The sequence below is a fragment of the Peromyscus leucopus genome, chromosome 15 (assembly GCF_004664715.2).
Source record: "Peromyscus leucopus breed LL Stock chromosome 15, UCI_PerLeu_2.1, whole genome shotgun sequence".
In the NCBI taxonomy this organism is placed as follows: domain Eukaryota; kingdom Metazoa; phylum Chordata; class Mammalia; order Rodentia; family Cricetidae; genus Peromyscus; species Peromyscus leucopus.
In genome coordinates, this window is record NC_051076.1 from 34,605,320 (window position 1) to 34,631,091 (window position 25,772).

Here is a 25,772-nt window from a genome sequence, read left to right on the forward strand (position 1 = left end):
CTTATTGAGCATGATGGTGCAGACCTATAATCCCAGCAACTTGAGAGTCTGAGGCAAGGGGACCACAAGAAAGTCACAGCTTTCCTATGCCCGTAACTCAACCTATACAACCAAAGGAAACCATAAATTATAATAGTTTAATTTTCAGCTTTTGTCTTAACTTCTCCTATTCTTTGTTATTTAATTTGGAAATCCTAAAACACATAAAATGGTGTACCATGAATGTAAATTTTTCCCTAATCCAGAATTTCAGATCTTAATGAAGGTAGTTCATTTTCCCCATGCTCCTCTAAAACAGTCAACCTACACACAAGTACAGGGATATGTGTGTATGTTTGCGTGTGTTTGTTTACATACATATGCCATGTTTTATAATCTACTTAATTTCCATATATTAGTTGTAAATAAAAATATACCTTATGATACAGCCTATAACGTACACGTGAAGTTTAATAAATAATTTTGGAGGGAATCACCAGCTACATCTCAAGTCCTTCCAGGTGCTCTCGTTACAGGCCTCCCAAATGATTAGCCTTTTCCCCTTGGGAGGTGGCTGCTGACTTTGGAGTGATCTTTCTTTATGCTTTACCACCTGGATATTATTTTCACATTCATCCTTCAGGTAGAGGAAGGGGCAAGGAGAGGAAAGAAGAAGAAGACAGACTGAAGGAGAAGGAGTGGAGAAAAACATTAAGACAGGATCAGAGGAGAGGAAAATGAAAGATGTCAGGAGAAAGTTCATAACTAAACAGACAAATATAAAAAGGAAGAAACAATAAAGATAAACAAGGCTTTTTAAAAATTGGAAAGATAAAGTCAAAACACCACTAAAGGTAGAAAGGAAGAAAGGATAAGTTAAAAAAAAAAAGGTAGATATAAGATTGCCCATTAAAGAAAAAAAAACAAACAAAATTAGATAAGTACATGGAGCTTATGAAGATGACTAAAAATAAAAGCATAAAAGTTTGTGTAAATATGATCAAGAAAAACGTTCCTAAAAGAACAAAAAGGAAGCGTAAAGTAAAAAAAGAAGAAAAGAATGGGGAAGAAAAGTGTTGGCGGAGTTTCCTTCTGGGCCCTTAAAAGACCGAGGCTTGCAGGTACTGCAGGGGGCGGTGCTAAGAGCTGAACCTGCGACTGTCTTCCCAAGTTTACACTGCGGCTGAACTGTGTTGGACTAGAGTCTGATACTCCCAAAGGCCTTCACTTTCCTAGTTGCGTACCAGCGGCCTCTGCTGGTCAGAGTTAGTATTTTAGTCTGTGTACTGGACAGATTGCCCCGCCCTTCTGAGGCTCCCGATTTGTCCCCCCTGAGGTGGGGGTGAGGCAGGTTACATTCAGACACCCAGACTTGTGACTGTTCTCAGTCTCCCAGGGTAGTTCAGCGTCAACAATAGGGTCCCTCAAGATGGTGCCGGCCACAGAGCTCTGAGCCAGCGAACTCTGCATTTCTAACCCACCCAGCCATAGAAATCACTGTCACGGCAACTCTCAGAATCAGACTGAAGCTTAGGAAAGCTGTAGCTTGCCTTGAGGGCAAGACTGCAGGGTTGCTTGCACCGGCGCTTCTTAACATCACAGTCACAGGTCTCTAACTGGAGTACTGCAAGACAATGTCTGATGCACATGTGCTCAGCAAGCCTCTGACTGCAGCATGCCTTAAGGACATAAATGCTAAAGAAAGTCACACAGACATGTCCAGAGTCAATACGGGAGGGAGCTGCACAAACATCTGAATATCAAGAATCATAGTTCACGAAGGGCCACAGTATAGCAATCTCTCCAGATTAAGTAGCATCTTGGAGCTGGGATGGGACTACCTTGCCAGTGCCCTTCCTTCTGGGGTGCACTACAACCACTTGGGGAGTCTGCTGATCAAGCCTATTCGCTACTCACAGGCTGTAACCTTTGGCTTTTGTGCCAGTAGACTCAGTAACTTTGAACTTGGGTTGCAGTAGCTGTAGACTAGGGATCAGGGATATGTATTGAAGACATCTGAGTTGTCCTGATGAATACTGTTTGAGAATAACTAAACTGAAAATTTGAGGATAGGCAACACCCTCATTTTTCCTGGTAATTTGCCTTCATCAGAGGCAGGCCTTATAAAATTTGATACATACAGGAAGAACATTAGTTTATTCTCCGAGGAAGGTCAGGAACAACCACAGGATGGTCCGTGAGAGCTACTTTTGGTTTCCAGTTGTTTCTATACCTTAGAAGCTTCTTTGTGATCCTTCAGGTTTAGGATAATTTAGTGCAATGGGCCCATGCCACTAAGAATGGCTACCTAAAACCTTCTGTTCTGCCAAAGGACTCTCTCTAATGCTCTTCCTTGCACAACAGCATTTAATGAAAACGACAGCAAAGTATGATTTATGGCTACACGTGTCTCTTAGTGAGGTTGCCAAGAAATCTAGCTTTGTGGAAAGAAAAAGACTGAGATGTAACAACACCAGCGATTGATAAGGCAAATTTTCAAGTCACACTAATTTTAAGCTTAATAACTTCATATGTATAAATGCTAGATACAATGTCATTCATATTTTTTGTTTAAATTTCCTTTATACATTCAAAGTTTTATGAAATATTTTATACTTAACTTTGGACATTTGTGTGTGATGTGTATGTGCATGTGTAGTGTATGTGCATGTATGGTATACATGTATGTGGAAGCCTGGAGGCCAGTGACTGGCATTGGACACCTTCCTCTTTTACTCTCTGCCTTATATTTTTAAATTATTTTATTGTATGTGGATAAGTATTTTGATTGCATATACATCTGTGTATCATGTGCATGCCCGGTGCTTGTGGAGGGCAGAAGAGGTCACTGGATCCCTCGGAACTGGAATTACAGACAGTTGTGAGCCACCATGTAGGCGCTGGTATTTGAACTTGGGTCCTCTGTAAGAACAAGTGCTCCTAATAATCTATTTAGCCCTCAGCTGTATGTTTTGAGGCAGGGTCTCTCACTGAATCTGGAGCTTACCAACCAGCCAAGGCTAGCCAGCAAACTCGGGGAATTCACTCATCTCTGCTGTCTCCTACCCCAACACTAGGGTTACAGATGCATGCTCTGCCATACTGAGATTTTTTTAACGTGGGTGCTGCGGATGCCAACTCAGGTCCTCAGTAAAGTGCACACAAGTACTTTACTGACTGAGCCATATCCCCAGGCCACTCAATTTTTTTTTTTTAGTAAATATTTGAAAAGGAATTTAAATTCCTTTTCTCACTTTTAATTGTATTTTAAGATTCAAGAGTCACCGTTCAGACAATGATGTGAAACAATCTGTGTACATATGTGTACACAGAAACTTCTAGAAGAGGACTAATGCCGACTGCCACACAGAGCTCCAAGGACAGAGTACTGTTTCCCTTACTTTGTTTCACGTGCTGGTCTATGGAGGGTAATCATCTGGTGGAGGATGATGTCATCAGCCATTTTAGCGCTGATGACAGCTAAGGTGCACATGTCGTGGACTGGAGGAAAACGCATCTCACAGACTCTGGAGCAGGTAGAGGTGCTCCCCCTGTGTTCGTGAGAGGACTGCCTGGCACTGCTTCCTGCCTCCTGTCCTGGCCCTCTGCACGAGCACCTGTACCCCTGCAGGGACCAAGGCCATGGACATGTCTTCCTCCCACACTGTGTCCTGTCCTGCAGGGCCAGTCCCAAGGGAGGTGGGATCCAGGGATTTGGGCACATGACATATTTATTAAGAATGGTTTGAAAAATGGGAAAATAGGAAAGCTTGATCTGATATTAGAAGTCTTTAAGAGATGAAGCCTGCTCCATGGAAGATTTAAAATGCCCAAATCTGACAAAATAGTTCTTATGACAACTGGCTCTTATGAGGATGGCAAAGAAACATGTAAAAAACAGATGGTACCTTACTGACAAATCCCTGAAAAGCCCAGGCCTCCAAATGATATGTGAAATGATGGGATGAGTTAATATCTATGAAAAAAGCTAAGGGAACATGGTCACTTGGAGTGATTTCGAGTGTGCTGAAAACCAGTTCTTTGCCATCCTACATATTCACATATCTTTGTTACTCTAGAAAACCTATGGTTCAAAGCCCTTACTTGGAGGCTGGAGAGATGGCTCAGCAGTTAAGAGCACTGGCTGCTCTTCCAGAACTGGTTAATTCCAAATGTGTTTTTTTTTATTTTTTTTTTTTTTTTTTAATTTACATCGATTTTAAATTTTTTTATTGAGCAGGAGAAAAAATACTGAAAAAAAAAAAAAAAAAAAAAAAAAAAAAAAAAAAAAAAAAAAGGTCTCTTTCACGAAGCTAAGATGGAACCTGCTGACTCGTTTCCTTAATGTTCTGGTTTCAATTTACAGCACCCACATGGCAGCTCATACCTGTCTGTAACTCCAGTTCCAGGGTATCTGACACCCACAAACAGATATACATGTAGGTAAAACACCAATGAAACTAAAATAAATTATAAACAATTTTAAAGCCCTTAGTTCATTTCTAAGTCACCACCAAGTTTACATCTCCATGTTGACAGAGCACACACAGGTGGCCTGTATGTGTGAACAGGGCCCTACAATTACTTCAGAGCTGTCTTCATGGTAGCTGTGGCAGAATGGCTGGCAGTGTCCCTTAGGAATGGTCTCAGGGATTTTAACTTGGGTGAATTGGAACTAACTCGGTCATATGACTTCGGTACCTGAAGTCAGTCTTGAAGTTTTTGGTGCAGATTTATGCCATATACCCTCTCATTGCCGTATCATTCTTTAGAGTATTCTGAACTCAAGTGAGATTAATTTTAAGCAGAATATTACTTAAGCATCAGACTCAATCAGAAGACTTACAGTCGAGATCCAATAAAACTATTGAGCAAGATGGTGACCGTGTGAGAAAGAAACTGTTCTAAAGAAAAGGAGAAAGAGATGAGAAGTCCACAAATGGTGACAGGGCCACTGAAGGGTACAGGAAAACAGCATGGTGAGCATCAGTACGAACACAGCCACAGCAGCTGTGGTGGCCAGTATCTGGGAGGGAAGCAGAGACCTCGGCCTGAAGTGAAGTCAGGAAAGGCCATGTGGAGAGCCTGGGGGGTGAGAAACAATCAAACACAGGTCGCCTCAGCATAGCTCCCAGCTGGCTGAAGGGAGCCTCATGTTTAAATGACTGGGTCTACGGCAGAGGGATTATCAGCTGATGGCACACAAAATTATGAGCAATGACTAGTCATTTTTTAAAATACTAAGTGTGAGGGTGGTTTGTTGTAAAGAAATACATGGTTAAAACACTACTGGTATGGGTTTGTAAATAGATGAAATGACCTCCAAAACTCTATTAGTAGCTAACATTATATCACAGTGCAGACTGTGCTAAGAACGTCAGTGATTTTAAATTATGTGGGAGTAGATTCTATCACCTACTAAGCAGATGGGAAGGCGGGCTTAAAGGAAATCAGGGAACAATCCTAAGACCACACAGGAAGTGGCAAAGCCACGGAAGGTAACAGTCACTTCAGACACTGGACACTACAGTGACCTTCGCCAAGGCAGGATTTCCACAAAGCTCCTTCCCACTGCTTTCTAGATTCTTAAGTTTCTTCTAATTCAGATGAGTACAGACCTTCTATGTGTACTACACATCACCATGCTCTGAAGAGACTCTAAGGTTCCTGAAGTCTGAGACATCACAGTTGCTAGGAGCTTTGACTGCTGCCTAGCAACAGATTTCACTTTATTCTGGTCGGGTGTCAGAGTACCTTCTGACTTCAAACGATGACAGACACAGCGACTTTTCATTGCTTTGTCTAAGGCACATTACTTAAACATGGAATGGATCTACTCAATCCTTCTGCTATGATGCAGTACCAATCAATCCAGCAACCAATCAGCTAAAACTACCTACATACCCGCTAAAAGTCTCCAAAAGAGAGACATCAGGCAAAACCAAGTTCATAAGCTAAGAACTTCTTGATTCTGGGAGTTCAAGATACCAAAGTACATTACCAGAACTTTACACTTAGAATGTATGCATTTTGTGTTATGTAAATTAAATCAATAAAGTTGATTTAAAAATACAAACATAAAATTTAACATTCTCACAACAATGGGGGGTTTCAGCAGCTGTTTAAAGCATTCTAATTTCTTTATATTTTAAGACAAAGCTGGAGTAAATAAATTTAAGTTTCATTAATAAAATTTAGAGTAAGTATACATGCTAAAATTTGGCAAAACAAATTAAAGTATATAATGTATGGGAAAGGCTCCATGGAAGACAGATAGAAGCTAACGTTTCCAGCTCTCTCCATCACATGATATATGTCACAGCGTCTTAATTGTGCTATGCAACCTAACAGCAGCCATCGGCAAAGCAGGAATGAATAGCCATGGCTGGCCACAGACAAAACTGTATTCACAAAACCAGGCAGTCGGCCCAGTATAGTCAAGGTGCTATTTACTGTTTTCCCTTAAGAAGTAATGTGTACATGTGTCTATCTGTGTGGGGGAATGTGCACGTGAGTGCAGGAATCTGAAGCCCAGAGGTATCTGATCCCTTTGGATAGAGCTGCAGGCAGATGTGAACCACCCAACACAGATGTAGCACAGGTTCCTAATTGTTGAACCATTTCTTCAGGCCATACTTATTACTGATCTATTGCTTTAAAAGCAGCTCATGAACAAAGGGAAAGGAGACAATAAAAAGACTGTCTATCTGGCAGAAAGACAGTCAGAAAAGCCAAAGATAAAGAGTAGAAAATAAACTTTAGGCAAATGAATTCAAACTAATCATCAATTGCAATAAATATAAATAGATTAAATTCAAACACTATAGGACTACTAGATCAGATTGAAAAATAACTTTTAGAAAGAAATCAAAATCAGTTATATTGGATATATGTGAAATAAGATACGACACCCTGAAAGTTAAAAACAAAACAAAAACAAAAAAAAACATGGGAACAAAGTGAAATACGATATAATTACCAAACAGATAATAATAGTCACACATAATGATGACTCAAGTTCACAAAAACAAGCAGTTAAAAGGAAAAAAAATCACACGAAATAGTATAAGTATTCTGACCAAATATCTGCCCAGAAACAACTTCCAGGAAGGATTCACTTGGCTTAGTTTCATGAGGAGGGAGTGTGGAGCATGACAGATGATATCCCGGCCGTGGTCAGTCAGGAGCTTTTTAAGTTGGTCTCTTCCCAGTGGCAGACCGAAGCAGAAACTCTGGCTAGAACCAGGGGTCAGGCTATAGGGCACAAACCTTACTCCAGTAACCTCCCTCAGCCAGCCACATCTCACCTCCCACAGACTCCCCAAACAAGGAGATGGGTACCAAGTGGTCAAACACATGAGCCTACTGGAGACATTTTATTTTCAAGCTATATGGTAATTTAACACAGATTCCCCTGCCCGAAAGCTGATAAATTAAACCACTCAGACTAAAGAACAGAAATAGAAAAGCCACAGATTTGGATAACCTATTTGAATCTATACTTATATACATATAGAGGATACTATCATAAACACCTTTTTGTGAAAGTCAGTAGAAACATTTCTTAATTTAACTCCACACTAAATTAACAAAGGAAATCAATAAAATTTAAAAGTCCAGTTATCCAAGAGACTATAGGTTCTGATGATATATGTGTAGCAAAAGAAACTCCTGATTGATATATAGATTAAATTCCTAATAAGTAATATAAAACTGCCCCCACAATCAAAGTTTCTATCTTGTGGGAGAGACATACAGTGATCAGTAGCCAACAACCAACATGTAATATATACAATAAATGACATTTACATCCATAATATAGAGTAGCAAACTCTGTTAAGGTCAAGAAGTACAAGAGAATAAGTCATTTGGGAACCACACTCTGAGGACACTGCATTGTGAGATTGGGGAGAAAGAGAAGGAGATGAATAGCATGTTCTGGAAGAGAGAAAAAAGGCAGTATGAACAAAGCAGAGGGGGTGTTTGGGGATGCTAAAGTTAGACAGTAGGACTAATGTACAGAAGAAAGCAGGGAGTAACAGAGACAGCCTAAATAAGTACATAGTTGCTCCTCAGTGACCTGGGGAACTGACTGTGGGATAATTTGTGAATTTACCAGATCTGCAATGCTCAGATCCCTTACACAAAATGGCATGGTATTCACAGATAACATACACCCATCCTCCTGAGTACTCGAATCATCTCTACATTATTTATGACACCTCATCAATAGAAATGCTGCATATATAGCTGCTATAATGTAGTATCTAATGAATAACAAAAAGGTCAGCATATGTTCAATACAGATGAAGTTTTGCATATGTGAATATTTTCCACCCACAGCTGATTTAATACATAGATGTGGAACCTACAGATATAGATTGTTGACTGTATTTAGGAAAGTAGTTTCTTGAAAATAAAAAAAAAAAAAAACAGAAGAAAAAAATTCTACTTTTTTTGTCAAATTAACATATACCAGTATTTGTTTGTTTGTTTTTTGCCATGATAAATGCCATGACCAAAACCATCTCAAGGAAGAAAAGGGTTATTCTGGCTTACAAGTCACAGGCCTTCATGGAGGGAAGCCAAGACAGGAACAAAAAGTAGAGGCCATGGAGGAATGCTGCTTACCGCCTTGCTCCTCTGGCTTGCCCATCAGCTACCTTTCTTACACAGCCCAGGCCCACCTGCCTAGGGATGGAACTGCCCATTGTGGGCTGGGTGCTCCTACAATAATTAGCAATTAAGAAAGCGCCCCAGAGACATGACCACAGATCACACTCCCGAGGCAATTCTTCAGTTGAGATTCCTTCTTCCTACTTATGTCTAGGTTTATGTCAAGTTGACAACTGAAGCCAAACAATGAGGATATGTTTTAAATGTAAACATTTTTATTCTAATTTAATTACAAATTTTAGTAAAGTGGTCTAGTTTATAATTTCCATGAATTAGCACATTACTTATCTTTATATTAAATATACTGGAATTGATTTCTCCAAAATTTGCCATAAACTGTGAATAATTTTCACCAAGTTAAGATGTTAGTTATTAAGATCATCAATATGAATTACTATGCAACTTGGTCCAGTTATGTTTTGATTAGTTGATCTGAAAAAGTATAGTACATTAATCCCAGCCATGGAATGAAATGGCTTGGGGATGTACCTATCATTTCTGATTCTTAGATTCCACACTTGATAGTATGATCACAATCCAAGTCTAAGCAGATTACCACAATATAAAAGAAACCTGGGGCTTTGTGCACACAGGCAAGCACTCTGTCCCTGAGCTGCAGTCCCAGGCCTAATGGTCACTACTTCTAAATGGCTTTTTATTGTAAACCAATCTCTTGGAGTCATTAACTGCTATCCTTTTCAAAGTTACACTTCTTTGGTAAGGAGTGAGTAGAATTCCTGGGGTTCTTCCTAATTAACAAATCACTCAGGACACTTAAAGTTCCTGGGAAAACATAGGGGAATGAAAGTATAGCCACACCTGTCACCCTGCACAAAGATCACCTCCAGAAGGATTAAGGGCCTCAGGGTGACACTGGAAGCACTGAACCTGAAGGGAGAAAACACAGGCAGTGCCCTGCATGACATCGGTGTAGGGGAGGACTGTCTGAACAGGAAGGCCAGCCACTGATAAATGGAACCTGATGAACTCAAACAAACTTCTGTGTAGCTAAGAACACAATCACCTATGTGAAGAGAGCCCACAGAATGAGAGAGAACCTTCGCCAGCTATACATCTGACAGATTAATATCCAGAATACACAGGAACCCCAAAAACAAGGAATCAAGAAAACAAATGACCCAATTAGAAAAAAGTCTACAGATCTGAACCAAGCAAGAAGATATAAGAATAGTTTAAAAATATCTTTTAAAATTTCAACACCCTTATCAATTGAGGAAATGCAAATGAAAACCATTTTATCTTTTCTTAGAATAGCTATAGCTAAGATCAAGAAAACAACTGACAGCAAACGTTGGCAAGGATGCCAGGGGTTGCAAACTGGTGTAGTCACTATGGAAATCAGTGTGGAGAATTCTCAAGAAGCTAAGTGTGGATCTACCATATGTCCCAAATATATCACTCCTTGGCATATGCCTAAAGGACTCGATATCTTGTTCCACAGATATTTGTTCAGCCATGCTCATTACCACTATAGTCATAATAGCTAGGAAATGGAAACAACATAAATGTCCTTCAACTGATGAATGATTAATGAAGGTGTGGTGAGTACATACTATGGAATACTATTAAACTACAATGAAAAATGAAATCATGAAATTTGCAGGTAAAAATATAGAACAGAAAAAAAAGGAACTGGAAAATACACTGAGTGGGGTAACCGAGACTCAGAAAGGCAAACTCCATATGTTCTCTTATCTATGAAACCTAGCCCTGAATCTTTAAATGTGAATATACAACCTGGAGTAACGGCAGAAACCAGGAAAGTACTGGGGTAGAGGGGGAGAAGGCGTTCTAGAGAGGGAGATGGATGGGCATAGGTGCTGTGAAGGGGGGAAGAGGAAAGGGAGGAGCTTCAATTGTGGATAGGGAAGGGAGAGTCGGTAATACCGAAGGAGAGGGAGGAAGGAGAGAGGAGTAACACTAAGGACATTTGAAACGTCATAGGGAAACATTGTTTCATAAACTTACTTAAAAATAAGGTTTTTGATATGTGGTATATATATGTGTGGGTGCATGTGAGCACATGTACACATGTAGTTTAAATGGAGTTATACACATATAATACCCCCCAAAGAGCCATGGACTATTCAACATAAGCCCCTTTTGCTAGGTATTGGAAGCCTCCCTTCAAGTTTGATCAGGGAAGTCCAAGAGACTCCCAAACAGCATAAACTACTGCCATTTACTATTGTTGCCTCCCAGAACTTAAAGGTAAGACCCCAGTGTTGAAGCTACTACATACTTTGGAAATGGGACTTGGAGGAATAGAGATAGAACTGACCTGGAAGCCTCCTCCTTGAGGACTAATTCTCAGAGGATCCAAAGGTGCTATGCAAGCTACCAAGGGAGAAAAGCAATTAATAGTTCGGCACAGCTACAACGCCTATAAACTACAACGGCCAGTCCAACAAGCTATCTGAAGGGTGTGATCATGGCGCTGTGGTCTTGGGCGTAACCCACAGCTGTCGAATTGGACTTAAAGACTACTCAATAGGAGGGAACCCATGCCTGGTACTGTAAACTCAGTCAACTACTTGAGGCTGGAGAGGTCATAGACCCTAGAGCAGAGCCTACTACTGCCATTTTCCTAAGCCAATATAATTTTAACTGTATCCTAAGAAAGTGTGTCTCTTATTCCTCATCAAAGATGGAGACTATTATCTATCCTTGATCAACTGATCAAAATACAAGGAATGAGTGACCGTGGGTGCCAGCCCCAATTGGTACATCTGTAACACAGACTCTACACCTAAAACTCAGGAAACATTAAAGAAAGGGTGGAAAGATTTAAGAGCAGGTGTCAACTCCTAGATAGCATTTTATAGACCTGACAGGGGAATTGCATTCATGAAATCTCAACAATATGGCTGCCTAAACAAAACCTGCATAATGATAATACTAATTGACATGCCAGTGTGGATGATGGGAATGTCATAAGGCCCTACCATTAGATGAAGAGTTACAAGCAATCAATGGCTGCTGAGGAGGAAAGATCAATTTTCTCCAGGGACAAGCTCCCTGATAGGTCATCAAATCCCAAGTAGTTATTCCTAAACACATGTACATAAGAGCAACAACACTAAACGGACTCAGTAGGCTGTATACATTCTAAAGAAGATGAGGTCACGGATTTGAGAGGAAATGGGGGATGCACAGGAGGAACTGGAGGGAGGGTAGAAATAATATAAATGCAGTACTCACGTATGAAATTCTAAAGAAATCAAACTGAACAATAAAGTTTCCAAAGCTTAAAAATTCACAGAATATTAAAAGTATACACTAAGCATTGTAGGTTCAAGGTAATATTCTTACATCATGTAGTGTAATGTACTTGGGAGCTTCTGATAGAAATTACATCTGTTTAACTCTTTGCTATGGAGCACAGAACTGCAAAACAGACCTTCTAAGAAAGCCTGGTCCAAGTTTTTTTGTCACTGAAACAAAGTTAGATTCATAATGCTTCAATTCAATCTTTCTACAACAAAAATGTTCACACCTCCTTTACAGCATCCCAGAAGCTGAATTCCATGAAGGAAATTTAACTTAGCAAGCTGGAGCCTAACTAATCAAGCAGCCCCACGTTAGGAGAGTGAATGGAGAGAATGAGTATGTCTTGCAGGGCTCTTGGCCCATCAGGCATCAAAATGTCTCTTCATGGAAATACTAAATCCCAGAAAGAAGCTCGAGGAGAACCCAGTTTTAGAAGTGATAAGAAGCTCCTGCTACCAGCCCTGTTTCATCCAGGCATCATCACAGCCAATTCTAACACCAATGTTAAAAACTGCCAATGTTCTAATACATGTTCCGCAGTCCACTAAACAGAGAAAATTCAAGTGTTTTCATACCTTTATTTTAAAAATATTAAAACTGAATTAATTTTTACAACCAAACAACATTAAAATACAGACTACAGGGTTCTTTATTGGGAATTTTGACACAGTTTCACAGAACCATGGAATATATAGATTTCAAGGTTGAGACAAAGCTTAAAATACCTTGATTTATTTCACTAAAGAAGCAAAACTTCAGAATGAACTATGTTATGATCAATGTAATAAAACTGTGTAATGAATGAATCTGTGTAATAATCAGCAAGGACATTCTGTATGACAGTAAAAAAAAAAAAAAAAAGAAAAAAAACAAAAAAACAACAACAAAAAAAAAAAAGAATGGAAAATTTCTAACAAATCTTCAGTCTTAATATTTTTAATAGCTAAACTGTTTGGTCATCCCATGTGCAAAAGAGACATTCTCAGTTTAGTTACCACTTCCTGCCTAGCATCAACCATGACAGGCAACCAAAAAGCAGGGCTTGGTGCTGTACACCTGGCCAAAAGCCCATGGCTATTTGGTCATAGGCCCTACAGGGGAACCAACTACTGTTTTTTGCTAAATGGACATATTATCAAACTGCATTCTTATTTATATTTATCCTGTAGATCTGTGCTGCTCTCAACCTTGACCAGACAAGCTTCTCCAGTGGGCAGCAGTATATGCAGAGACTCATAACTGGTCAAAGGGCTGAGAATAAGTGACTCCTGAGTGTTTAATTGGGTCATGCCTATCAATCTGCCATCCACATTGGCAGCCAAGGCTCAGGGAGCTTCAAGGCAGAGGGAGGGTGCAGAAAGAACGTCGAGCTGGAGGATGGGGAAGAGGGCTGTGCAGTGCTGTCTGCCGGGCATGGCATGTCTACTGCACTCATGACTCCCCCGTAGCTATGGCTACCCACATAAGATCAGGCCAACAAGATCAGTCGGTATTTCAGTAGGCATCACTAATGGATTCAGTGGATGACAGGGGTGGGGTGAAGGACAGAGAAAGGAGGGAAGGAAGGAAGAAGGAAGGGAGAAGGAAAGAAGGAAGGAGGGAGGGAGGGAGAGAGAGAGGAAGGAAGGAAAGAGAGGACATGAATGTGGGAAAGGTATGGGTTGGGAGATGTCTAGGGGAAGTGGAATCCAGGAGTTGGGAGTGGATATGCTCAAGACACATGGTATAAATGATACAAATTGTTAAGGAATATATAAAACAAAGTAGTTGTCAATTGGTTCATTTTAAGCAGCAATCCCACTTTAGGAACTTAATTTAGACACAGGCTTTAACTGAGGAGAATAATTAAAGTTCTTTGTTCCTTAAACAGTGACAACAATCTTACTTTTTTCCCCTATGGATGCTGGGTTTTGGTAGCATTTTAAACTGCTTTGTTACCAGGGAATCATGCAATTGTACTCAAAAAACTAAGCCAATGAATTAGCAGCAGTATTGATAGTAAAAGAACCATAATGGCAATAGCAACAATGTCAGAAATGTACAGCACTCAACATGTGCTGGGTATTGTCCTCAGCACCTTTCATACAAACCTTAGTCACAAAGAAAGCATAGCATATTATCATTTTATAACTAAGCAAAGAGGATACAAAAAGGCAAAATAATTGATCCAATATCTGTGGGCAATAGTCAACATAATAGTATTTAAGAAACAATCGGATTTCAGAATAAAATTATCTACCTATATCTCTCTCTATAGTTAACTTTTAGAGAACTCACTGAAATGATTTAAGCCTATATAAATATAAAAATTATGTATTAATAAAAATTTTCATTTCGATACTGCCTTTCAATCACATATTATTTCATGATATTTCAGTTTTATATATATGTATATAATTATTAAGTTGTATAGCTACTATTTATTTTAATTTCCCTGTATTTTACTTATGAATTCATTTTTATGGACAGAATTAATATTTATTAATATATAAATAATGAGAACATATAAACAAACATGTATAATTTTGAAGTTAAAAATTAAAAAACAAAAATCAAACATTCACCTGGTTTTACTTTCTTTTAAATTCTGAACTCTAAAATGAAAATGTATTTCAATCTACATATAAAAAGACTGGAAAATCTCAAGCACACTTTTTCCCCATGTGTATTAAAAAAAAAATTTAAAAAAAAATAAAGTTTCTCTTTTTCCTAGCTCTCTTAGAAATGAGAAGACAAATTACTTTAGCCTCATAGATAAGTGTAGGGCTAGGAATTAAGACTGCCTACAAGCATATGACCACTATTTATGCCCAGAAATCCCTACCCTGAAAGATAAGGATGTTAGTCGGTAAATGACTTCATTGTGCACAGGAACTCCCCCAGCTCATTTAACCCCCCAAAACATGGCTCAAACAGTAACTGTTTCACAATTTCTTTCCAACTGGGCCAACAACTCACTTATCAGTAACTGTAAGCTAAAGGACTTAGTTATGACTCCGTCTTACTGCATGAGATTCAACCCTACAGTGCGGTATGGACTCTGCAGTCTCCTTCAGGTCACTGCGAAGACAGAAGAACCCATCCTAGACAGTATTTGCCAATGGCCTCTCCACAGGCCTGGTCTACAAAGACTACATCAAGGCTGTGCTCTTCCTTACAGGTTAGAGGGCAAGAAACTAACATAGGTCTCTTGGGCATCAGGTACTCAGGGAATTCTGAAGGAAGTCAGGATTCATCATGTTCCATTTCAGTCCCTCTTGAACCAGAAGCTCCCTTTAAGTCTCTCTGTTTCTGCCAAGAGCAGCCCATGGGTACAAATCAAATACCCCAGTGCAAAGGACCATTACAGAATGAGATTAAAAATGACAGAGGCGACCAAAGTTTGACACAAGACTTCAAACTTCAAATTCCATTACTACCACAGTGAACTGGGCTAACCACACATTTTAAATCGATCACCAAGTACCACTGTAATCCAAGTTTGGAAATAAAAGAAAAAAGTTATTAAAAACCTCATAACGCTAAAGTTCATGCTGGCATCTGAGAAGATTTTATAAAAAATTCTTTTGCTTAATTAATTTTACACCTAATGTTTTCAAGCTTGAAAAGTAGATGGGAACGTGGCACAATGGTAAAGCTCTTGTCTAGTTGAAGCAAAGTCCTGGGTTTCATTTCTACTACCAAAGAGAAAAGACAAGGAAGTTTTAAAGAACAGCCCTAACCAAAATTATTTAAATGTGTATACGTAAAAAATTACATATGTGTATAATAAAATTGAGCATTTTGACATAATTAACTTAACTATTTTTATTAGCTCTAACTTACATTTACCTATGTGATCTAAGTTATATTGCTAGTATTTATTCTAAAGCTAATATTTATTCAAATATTGCTTTATTTTACTTTAGTATCACATTTTTTTCTTTATAAAAAAATTAAACAGGAGATGAGAATTTAGCTCAATGATAGAGTGCAAGGCCCTGGGTTTGGTCCTCAGAATTAAATCAGATAGCTATTTTTTTTTTTTTTTTTTTTTTTTTTGGTTTTCGAGACAGTTCTCTGTGTAGCTTGTGCTTTCTGAACTCGCTTTGAGACAGCTGCTCGAACTTACAGAGATCCCTGCCTCTGCCTCCCGAGTGCTGGGATTAAAGGCGTGCGCCACCACCGCTCGGCCTAAATCAGATAGCTATTTAACTGAAAAAAATTACTAAGATGCTGAAGTTGAGCAATTTAAGTAAGAATTTGTTTCCTCACAGATGTTATGTTTGTACATATATATGCAAATGTAAAACCTATGAGAAAATTTTAGCATTTATAATTCATAACTACCATTCCAAGGTAGAAAAACCATGTATGTACATATACTTGCATATATATGTACATCATACATACATACAGTCGTGGGCATGTATATGTGTTATATTACATATATGTGTATATATATGCACATTTGCATATATTCATATATATACATATATATGCCTGGGCAGGAAAAATAAGTGCAGCATTAACCAGCACTTTATAGGGAGCATGTGAATACAGTAATAAATTTTACTTTAGACTATATCTCATCATTACCACAGAGGCTGTTGGCCATCTACATTGCTATTATTTCCTGTGAAAATTTACTAACCATGTGATGTTTGTGTTTTTGCTGATGTTGAGAACATGAAAACTGGAAGACAGAGGGTTTTCATGGTAGCACATACCCATAAGGCCAGCACTATCAGTAGACAGGAGGATCAGGAATTCAAGGTCATCCTCAGCTACAGAGTAAGTTTCAGACCAGCCTTGGTGAAATGGAACCCTGTCTCAAACAAACAAACAGAACCAGAACAAAACAGTCTGGATCCTGGGCTTCCTGCTCTACATTAGGGAAAACAATCCAACTTCTCAGGACTCCGTCTAGCTTACCTGGAAAAGAATGACAACTCTATCTACATGACATCCTTGCTCTGCCCATTCAAGGAGATGATGCCTAAGGTCTTGACCAGTCTGCTACCTGGCAGAGTTGGAACTAACATATGTGTTTATTACCCATCATGTATGGAAATGCCCCATAATTATGGCACAGTGGTAACTACCATATGTGTTTATTACCCATCATGCATGGAAATGGCCCACAATTATGTTCCTAAGACCAGTGAAGCAGTTTCTAAATAATTAAAGATGCATTAACTATGCACAAGATCTTTAAGGTTCATATCCTTTCAACCAATAATATGACTTCCAAAAAAGTAGTCAGAGGAAATTATTAGAAATGTCATCTAATATTTATGTAGAAAGATTCTTCAAAATCTTTATTTTGTCCCTTTTATTGAAAATAGATTTTTTTTCTCATACAATATATTCTGATTATGGTTTCTCCTCCCTTGACTCCTCCCAGTTCCTCCCACCTCCCCTCTTATCCAGATACACTCTCTTTATGCCTTTCATTAGAAAAGAACAGGCTTATAAGAGATAACAAAAAACAACAAAATAATAAAACAAAAAACATTTCATCGAAGTTGGACAAGGCAAACCAACAAAAGGAAAAGACCACAAGAGAAGGCACAAGTTATTATTAATAAAAAACTAGAAATAACTCAAGATTCCAAATATCATACATAGGATTATTATGAAATATTCAATCAATAATTAAAATATTCATGAGGCCTCAAAGAAAGACCCAAATGCTCTCAAAAAATAAATTACAGCAACAGAATATAGACATACATCTCAGCTACATTATGCTCATATGTATGTATCATATATGCACACACTCACAAATGCAGAAAAAAAACACATCAAAATGTTAACGAGAAGTCTGGTATTAGGAAGCAGGTTTTTTTTTTTCAATAAGGTCTTGCTATATAGTTCAGGCTGGTCTCAAACTCAACATGTAGCTCTAGATGACTTAAAAAACATGATTGTCCTGCCTCAGACTTCTGAGTGCTAGGATTGCAACCACTATGCCTGGTTTAGGTAAATTTTTATTGTCTCATATACAAATATGCATATGCAATTTTCAAGTTTTTCTACTATGCTTAGAATACATAAAAACTACACTCAATTCTGCATATTACTCAGTATATTCTAGTTTTCAAGAAATATCTTTTAAATTAAACATCTCAATTCCAAAACAACTTGGAGTAGCTGATAGAGATGCACACAACTGACTCAAACACAGGAGGAAACAGATAAAAGCAAGAAATGAACTTGCACACTCTCAGTGTACACATGCACATACACTTGTGTGTGTGTGTGTGTGTGTATACACACATGTAAATATGAATATTTATGTCCATCAAAGATCTGTTTCAGATATCGAGAACAGGAGGGAGTATCTTCACCTTCCTCAAGAAAGGCGTACTCTGGGGGTAATAATCACTGTTTAATTTTTTTAGTATTTATTTTATGTGTATGAGAGTTTTGCCTGCATGTGTATGTGTAACACATGCATGCCTGGTGCCCTCAAAGTCAGAAGAGGGCATGAGATCCCCTGGACCAGGAGCTGAGGATGGTTGTAAGTCACCATGTGGGTGATGGGAACTAAACCCAGGTCCTCTGTAAGAACTGTAGTGGGGAGCTGGTTGAGCCATGCCCTGAAGCACCGCCCCTAGTGAGGCAGCTGTAGCTTTTACACTTGCCTATGACCTTAAGGCACCTGTCCCTGGGCATGGCCACTGGGGACCCTTAAGACCTGGGATGCGCCGGGTGATGGTAGCACACACATGCCTTTAATTCCAGCACTTGGGAGGCAGAGGCAGGCAGAGTGAGTTTGAGGCCAGCCTGGACTACAAAGTTCCAGGAAAGGCTCAAAGCTACACGGAGAAACCCTGTCTTGGAAAAAAAAAAAAAAAAAAAAAGACCTGGGATGCACATACGCCCCCCCTCTCTTGGCTACCTCATGGTTTTGGATGCTGAGATCTTGGACCAAGCTGTTCAGTGTGGGACATAGCTCAACTTTCCTGGACCCTATGATAAATTTCCTGTGGTTGTGAGTTTATCCCCCCCAAAATTCCTTTGATCATTAAATAGGGTCCATGGATTAATCACATTAAACAATTGCACTTGGCTGCTGAGCCATCTCTCCAGCCCCATAAACAATGCTTTAAATATGTACTTGGCAGGCTATTTAAGTGAAGTGAGTGACCCCGCTGATATGGCTGAACAGTCAGAAGGAAGGTTAGAAGACAAGGAAGCAAGATCTGTTAGCACAGCCATGATCAACAGCCAAAGGAACAGCTAAGGATGCACAGATACCAAAGTAAAGACAGAAACCTAGACAGATTCCTCCTTAAATGTTGCCTCGATTCATGTGCCTTCAAAGAAAAAACTGAAATATTAAAGTATATTTTAATTCCATCATATAAAACACAGCAAGAAAACAAACATTAACAAAAGAAGCTAGTCTATTAATAAAACATCTACAGCATGGCACTTACCTTCACTGATGGCATGGGGCTTAATAATGCAACAGGTACAGTTGGTAAATTTAGCAGTGTTTGCTGGTCCACAGCCTCCACTTGAAGGGAAAAATAATTCCATTTCCTAAAGACATAGAAAGATGAGAAAAGAGATTTTGACACAGATGATCTCTTATCTGAAACTTACAGAATATTTCTGGAGATATACAATTAAAGTTTCATGTTATAAACTCTATGTTTCAAATCTCCTGAATGTGAATTTGCAAAGACTGTGTAACTTAGCTCCATTTCGGCACTTAGCAATAAGAAGAGCATGCATAGAGGACTGAAGCAATGAGAACACGTCACTGTGTGACTTCTATTTAAGTGACAAGGTTTCAACAAATTCTGAGAATTGGAAAAAACCAATAGGAAGTTCTTACTTTCTCCAAAGCATAGTTCATAAATACAGATTAATATTAAGTTTAAAAATAAAATATGTAAAACAAAATCAAAACAAGAACATCATTACAAAAACAGAAAAATTAATGTTTAGGAGTCTGAGAACTACAGTTAATTAGCAAAAATTTACAATAGTTCTATTACAAATCAAAATGAGCACTATATTATGGCCTGATTCACACCATGGTTATTTGCTTTGCCCATGGCTCATTAAACCAAGAAGTCAGCAATCCGATGAACCCCAAAGATGTCCACATTAATCAATTCTTTTCATCCCTCACATGTTACCCCTAAGCTTTCAGCACTTTCCCCACTACACTCTCCATAAGAACTCCTGTTCCACACTCCAAAACATCTGCTAGCAAAGAACTATCCAAATACCATCATCACCTCTAGAAACCTTTTCCTGATGCTCCAAATCAGCACCATGCATCCTTCACAGCTGTGACTTGTCATCCGCCAAATTATAGATTTAAAGAAAAGAACCAACTTGCAGAGCTTAGTAGCTTCCAAAACACCTAAAACAAAACCTGCTGCAGAGTTAGTATTTTCTTTTCACTGAATTTAAACTTAAAAGGTCAAATCTACCATTCAGGAGGCAGAGGCAGAGGCAGGAGGTCCTTTGCTAGCACAAGTCTGCCTGGCCTGTGTAATAAGTTTCAGGTCAACTATGGCTACCATAGTGAGACCGTGACTCAAATTTACCATAAAATAAATCAGAGCTACACTAACGAATTTTCATATATTATTAGTGTACATTAATTATATAGAATAATAGGCTTCACAGGATATTTTTGTAGAAGTCCAACACACACTGTGCTCATATCCAGTCCCACATTTCCCCCTTACTCTTCCCTCTACCCTCCCCATCCTCTTCTACCCTCCCCATCCTCTTCTCTAACAGTCTCCCTTTTATCTTGATGTGTAAATACTTTTTTAAAATATAAGCAAGAGGGAGGAAGAGAATTTACTCAAATATTGTATATATAGTTGTTGGCAGGACATTAAAAATAATTACCTATTATTACTATTGCCTACTATCCTGCTTTTTGTCACTATAAATCAATTTTTAAAATTTTTTATAAGTAGATTCATATTATATGTTATTTTTCTAGCTTCTTTCACTCAAAAAAAATTTTGAGGTCCATTCCCTGTAATCCTTTCTCTTTCTTTCTTTCTTTTTTGACAAATGATATGCTGTGGATGGCTACACCATGGCTTGTTCATTTGTTCATCTGCTGGACATTTGTGATATCTCTGGTTTGGACTATTACAAATTAGCTATTATGAATACACAAATCCAATCTTCTACGAAAGCCATTCATAGGATAATTCTTAATTTTTTTTTTCTGTTAAGACCTAGATTTCATTTTTTTTTTCATTTAAAGAAAGAAATTTTTTTGCTTTGAAATTTTCATTACACCTATCTGTCTGTCTGTCTGTCTATCTATGTGTCCAGGCAGTGTGCATGTGCATGGCCAGAGGCCAAAGAACAACTTACAGGAATAGATTCTCTCCTTCTACCATGGGGGTCGCAGGTAACAAACTCAGGACACTGGAGTTGATACAAGCGCCTTGACCCACTAAGCCATCTTGCTGGTCCAAGACCTAGAGTTCTTGTGTCTTCACACACGCTGCATGGTCCAGGTATTTCTAGTATTTCTCCTAGACTCCTGCTTAGCTAACAACAGTGCTTGGTCTGAATGACAAACAGACTACTCAAATGAAGCCTTCTTTTGGAATATCTACTACAGATCTGTAAACTAGTATTCTTAATTGAATTCAGTCACAAACACGAGGTTCAGCAACTTACACTTTTACAGAAAAGTGGGCAACAAGTGTCAAACTGGAAGAAAACTACTCGACTGTGACCAACACAACTAAGTTAAAAAGGCGTGGCTTTGAACCACTACTGATCCTAAGAAACAGTCAACAGTTGTTTACCACTACTACATCAGCTGTTTACATCCTCTTAGTCTTCAGTGGGAGAAATATTTTATTCTGACATAAAACTGTTGTGGAATCTCAGTTGAAGATGTGTTACATCTGTTTATGCTGTGGGACACTTGTTTAATGGTGCAAAGCTGTGTTACGTTGGCTGTCTAAAACACCTGGTTGGTCAAATAAAGAGCTGAATGGCCAATAGCAAGGCAGGAGAAAGGATAGGCGGGGCTGGCAGGCAGAGAGAATAAATAGAGGAGAAATCTGAGAAGAGAATCAAGGAGGAGTGAAAGGAGAAGGAGGAGGACTCCAGGGACCAGCCACCCAGCTACACAGCAAGCAATGGAGTAAGAAGTAAAGAAAAGTATACGGGATGGAGAAAGATAAAAGCCCAGAGGCAAGAGATAGACAGGGTAATTTAAGTTATGACAAGCTGGCTAGAAACAAGCTAAGTTAAGTCTGGGCATTCATAAGAAAGAATAAGACCCTGTGTGATATATTTGGGACCTGGGTGGTGGCCCCCCAAAGAGCAAAGAGTGGGAAACAACAACTACATAAAACAAGTTCCCAAACAAAACAGAAGGAAAATATTTCTCCAAACAACTTACTCTGGCAGCAGATGCAAACGAATCAGAGCCGTGAGCCGCATTTCTTATGCCATCTGTCCCAAAGAGGGCTCTGATGCTTCCAGGGGCATCTGAACGAGCCTGCCCAGAGTTTGCAGGTCCAAGCAATCTTTTCCACTCACATATTGCATCATCTCTTAAAATCTCCATGGCAATAACAGGTCCACTTGTAATAAACTGGATCAGTTCACTAGGAAACAGGGAAAAGCTTGAATTACTTCTCTACTGTCAATCTAGACATCTGCCTTAACAATGAAGATACACTTAAACATCAGTAATTTCAGGGACTAGAGTGTTGTGATCTCAGTTTCTGGCCACAGTGAAGCATATATGGGCAATGCAAAACCCTCATGAATGGAATGCTTTACATGAATCTAGTCTGCTACAAAATCATTACAGAAGTTATGTCAGGCTCATTACCGTTTGCAAGGTGGCTTGTTGAATTCTGATGATTTCATCGACTTACAATGCATACTGTTGAACTAAGCTTCTCCCGTTACTCTAAGAAGGTCAAAGGTGATCCCCCTCTTATTTTCATATGGTTTACTGCAGCAGTCAGGTAGAATTTTATAATGACAAAATAATGAGCATGGCATTTTGTAACATTTGCAATTAAGAACTTACTTAAATTTGTAGTGTATCTCAAATGCAGAGATTGACAACTCTAAATCAATGTGATAAAGAAAAAGCATGTCAAAAACTAGTCTTTATTAGGAGAAAACTACCCTGCATTATGATACACTAAATGATCAACCATACACACAAGGTTTTATTAAAAGTTTATGCCTTAGTTCCAGTTCCTTGGGAATGAAAACTGACATTTCATTTTATTTTTCCATTTCTTCATGTACACAAGGTGGCAATGACAAATTTAACTTGAGATAAGTGATATCCCAGTCCCTCACTTTCTTAAGCAGAGGCAAATAGAGAGAAGACAGGGCCTTCTCAGAGAAAGGAAGTCAGTGAACAGGCCTCTGCATGCCTATTACCTTATGACTGCTTTATATATCATCTTCTCACTCCTTCATTAATCACTCCAGTTCACTTAGAGGAACATTTCCAGGAAATAACACATACAAAGAAGTATCTATACCCACTCTGATAAGAGGACATGGCATCCTTAAACATACTGCCAGGCCTTAGCAGCCAAAACCAAACCAAACAAAAAGAAGGAAGTATGAAGGGAGAAAGGAAAAGTGGGAGGAAGCAGTTACCTATTTAATAAGCATTTAATTATCATGCACTACATATCAGGATTTATGCAATAAAATAAAATCCAACCCTCAAAAATGTTTAATCTAATATATGATTACCTCAGAATTTTATAATATGAGGGTGGCATATAACAGCTGAGGGGGTGGGCGGCTACTGAGAGGAAATGGATCACGAGCTGACTTCCAGTTACTACAGCTGGTCTCTTGGTATGTCTTCCTAATGTCAGACAACCAGTTCATTCATTCATTAAGACTTTCTGCATATGAACTGCATGTAAGATATTAAACTAGAAGTTATGATTCAGTGTTATAAAGACATATGAAGAACCTAAAACAAGGAATAATTGCCAAAAAATATATGATAATTCTAACAAAGTTTAGGAATATTTTATGATATCTGACTAAGCTATACTGCAGTAATTTTATTAAACAAAGTTTTTGTCATTTTTAAAGTTATTCTATGTAGGATATCAAATAAAATGCCTACTGCAGCAGCTTGGCTAAAATTTCATTTGCCTTTATTAGAAATACAGACACCCTCTGTCAATAGCTATGCACATTATTCACTTTAATTACATCCAAAATATTTATAATAGATGCGAACAAATATTATTAGCTATTATCCATTTTCAAAGGAACAGAATATATATCAAATTATTCAGTTCTGTGACTATTGCTTTGTATGTACAAGATACCAAAACAAAGACTTTAAAAGCACAACAAAATTCCCAGCAGAAAATATAATTACAAACACATTTTCAATTCAATGAAATATAAAAGGATGTTTCTTAAAACTTAAATAAGTGATTCACTTTGTTTCTGATTAAGGTTCAAGTATTTAGTGGTGGATATAAGAAGTCTTTCTAATAAATGCATAGAAAAAAACAATTTTAGTCCTCAAGCTAAGCACCTACTTATAAAAAGGCCTTGAGTGGTGGTCTGCATGAAAGTCCATTGCTTCTTTCCTATAAAATAAGCAAAATAACAATAGTTAATATTTCTGAAAATAGTTATTTTAGCTTATATTAATAAAACAAATAGATTAAAACACACATGCATATGATCTGTATATAAATTAACCAAGTTTTTTGTCCCCACCAAATTGCATATTCCAAGCATGGGTCCTACCTATGCTGAGATATAAAATTAAAATAAGAAGATATTTTTACTTTTTCATTAATGCTACATTTCATCTGTCCTCCATTCCATTAGCATCTCACTGTATTCTCAATACAATGTTAAATATCAGGTCAACAAGAATGTTTGTTATTTAAAGTCTAAACAAGTTATATTAAAAAAAAATGAGCCGGGCGGTGGTGGCGCACGCCTTTAATCCCAGCACTCGGGAGCCAGAGCCAGGCGGATCTCTGTGAGTTCGAGGCCAGCCTGGTCTCCAAAGTGAAATCCAGGAAAGGCGCAAAGCTACACAGAGAAACCCTGTCTCGAAAAACCAAAAAAAAAAAAAAAAAAAAAAAAAAAAAAAAAAAAAAAAAATGAAGACCATCTTCTAATTCAAACACTAGAATTAATTTTAAGCTTGAGAACTTTGGCTACAGCTTATTTTATTTTTTGTGATCTGCTGGGGATAAACCTAGGGCCTCCCTCATGCTACAGAGCACTCTACTGCTGAGCTACATCCCAAGCCCCTGCAGTTCTTTATTTACTAGTTTTTGCTTAGTTATTAGTAAGATCTCTTCAAAGAAAAAATTTGTATGCTTGTATTTTTAAAAATTTCTTGATAAATTATACATATAAAATCTCCATTACCACTAAAAGTATCTGTAGAGACAATAATCTACTCCAGTAAGTTTACAGGTCTAAAAAGCTTTCTTGCCCTACCAAAATCAGGTTTCTTTCTTATAACTGCACAGCTTTCTTGTTGGATTTAAAAAGAATTTCTACTATGTAACAAATATATATAAACATCAACCAACAGTTTAAATTTCTGTTAATTTATTTTAAATGTACAGAATTTAGCCTGTATGTCTGTTTACCATATGCATGCAGTACCCTTAGTGCTCCAGAAGAGGGTGTCAGATCCCTGGGACTGGAGTTACAGGTGGTTGTGAGCCACCATATGGGTGCTGGGAACTGAACCTGGGTCCTCTGGAAGAGCATCCAGTGCTCTTCACTGATGAGCCATCTCTACAGCCCCTCAACTATTTTTTAATAGCAAATAAACTACAAGTGTTTGC

At 38.3% G+C, this 25,772-nt stretch overlaps 1 protein-coding gene across 7 annotated transcripts in view; it reads right to left on the reverse strand.

The window, feature by feature from the left end:
• Nme7 (NME/NM23 family member 7) overlaps nt 1-25,772 on the reverse strand; it is a 145,662-nt gene that overhangs the window by 76,196 nt on the left and 43,694 nt on the right. For all 7 annotated transcript variants that reach the window (XM_037211305.1, XM_037211308.1, XM_028864397.2 and 4 more), the window contains 3 exons: nt 24,492-24,542; nt 22,346-22,553; nt 19,374-19,479 (listed from right to left, as the gene is read on the reverse strand). In XM_037211305.1, the coding sequence (XP_037067200.1) occupies nt 19,374-19,479; nt 22,346-22,553; nt 24,492-24,542 (365 nt within the window). The remainder of the gene's footprint in view (nt 1-19,373; nt 19,480-22,345; nt 22,554-24,491; nt 24,543-25,772) is intronic.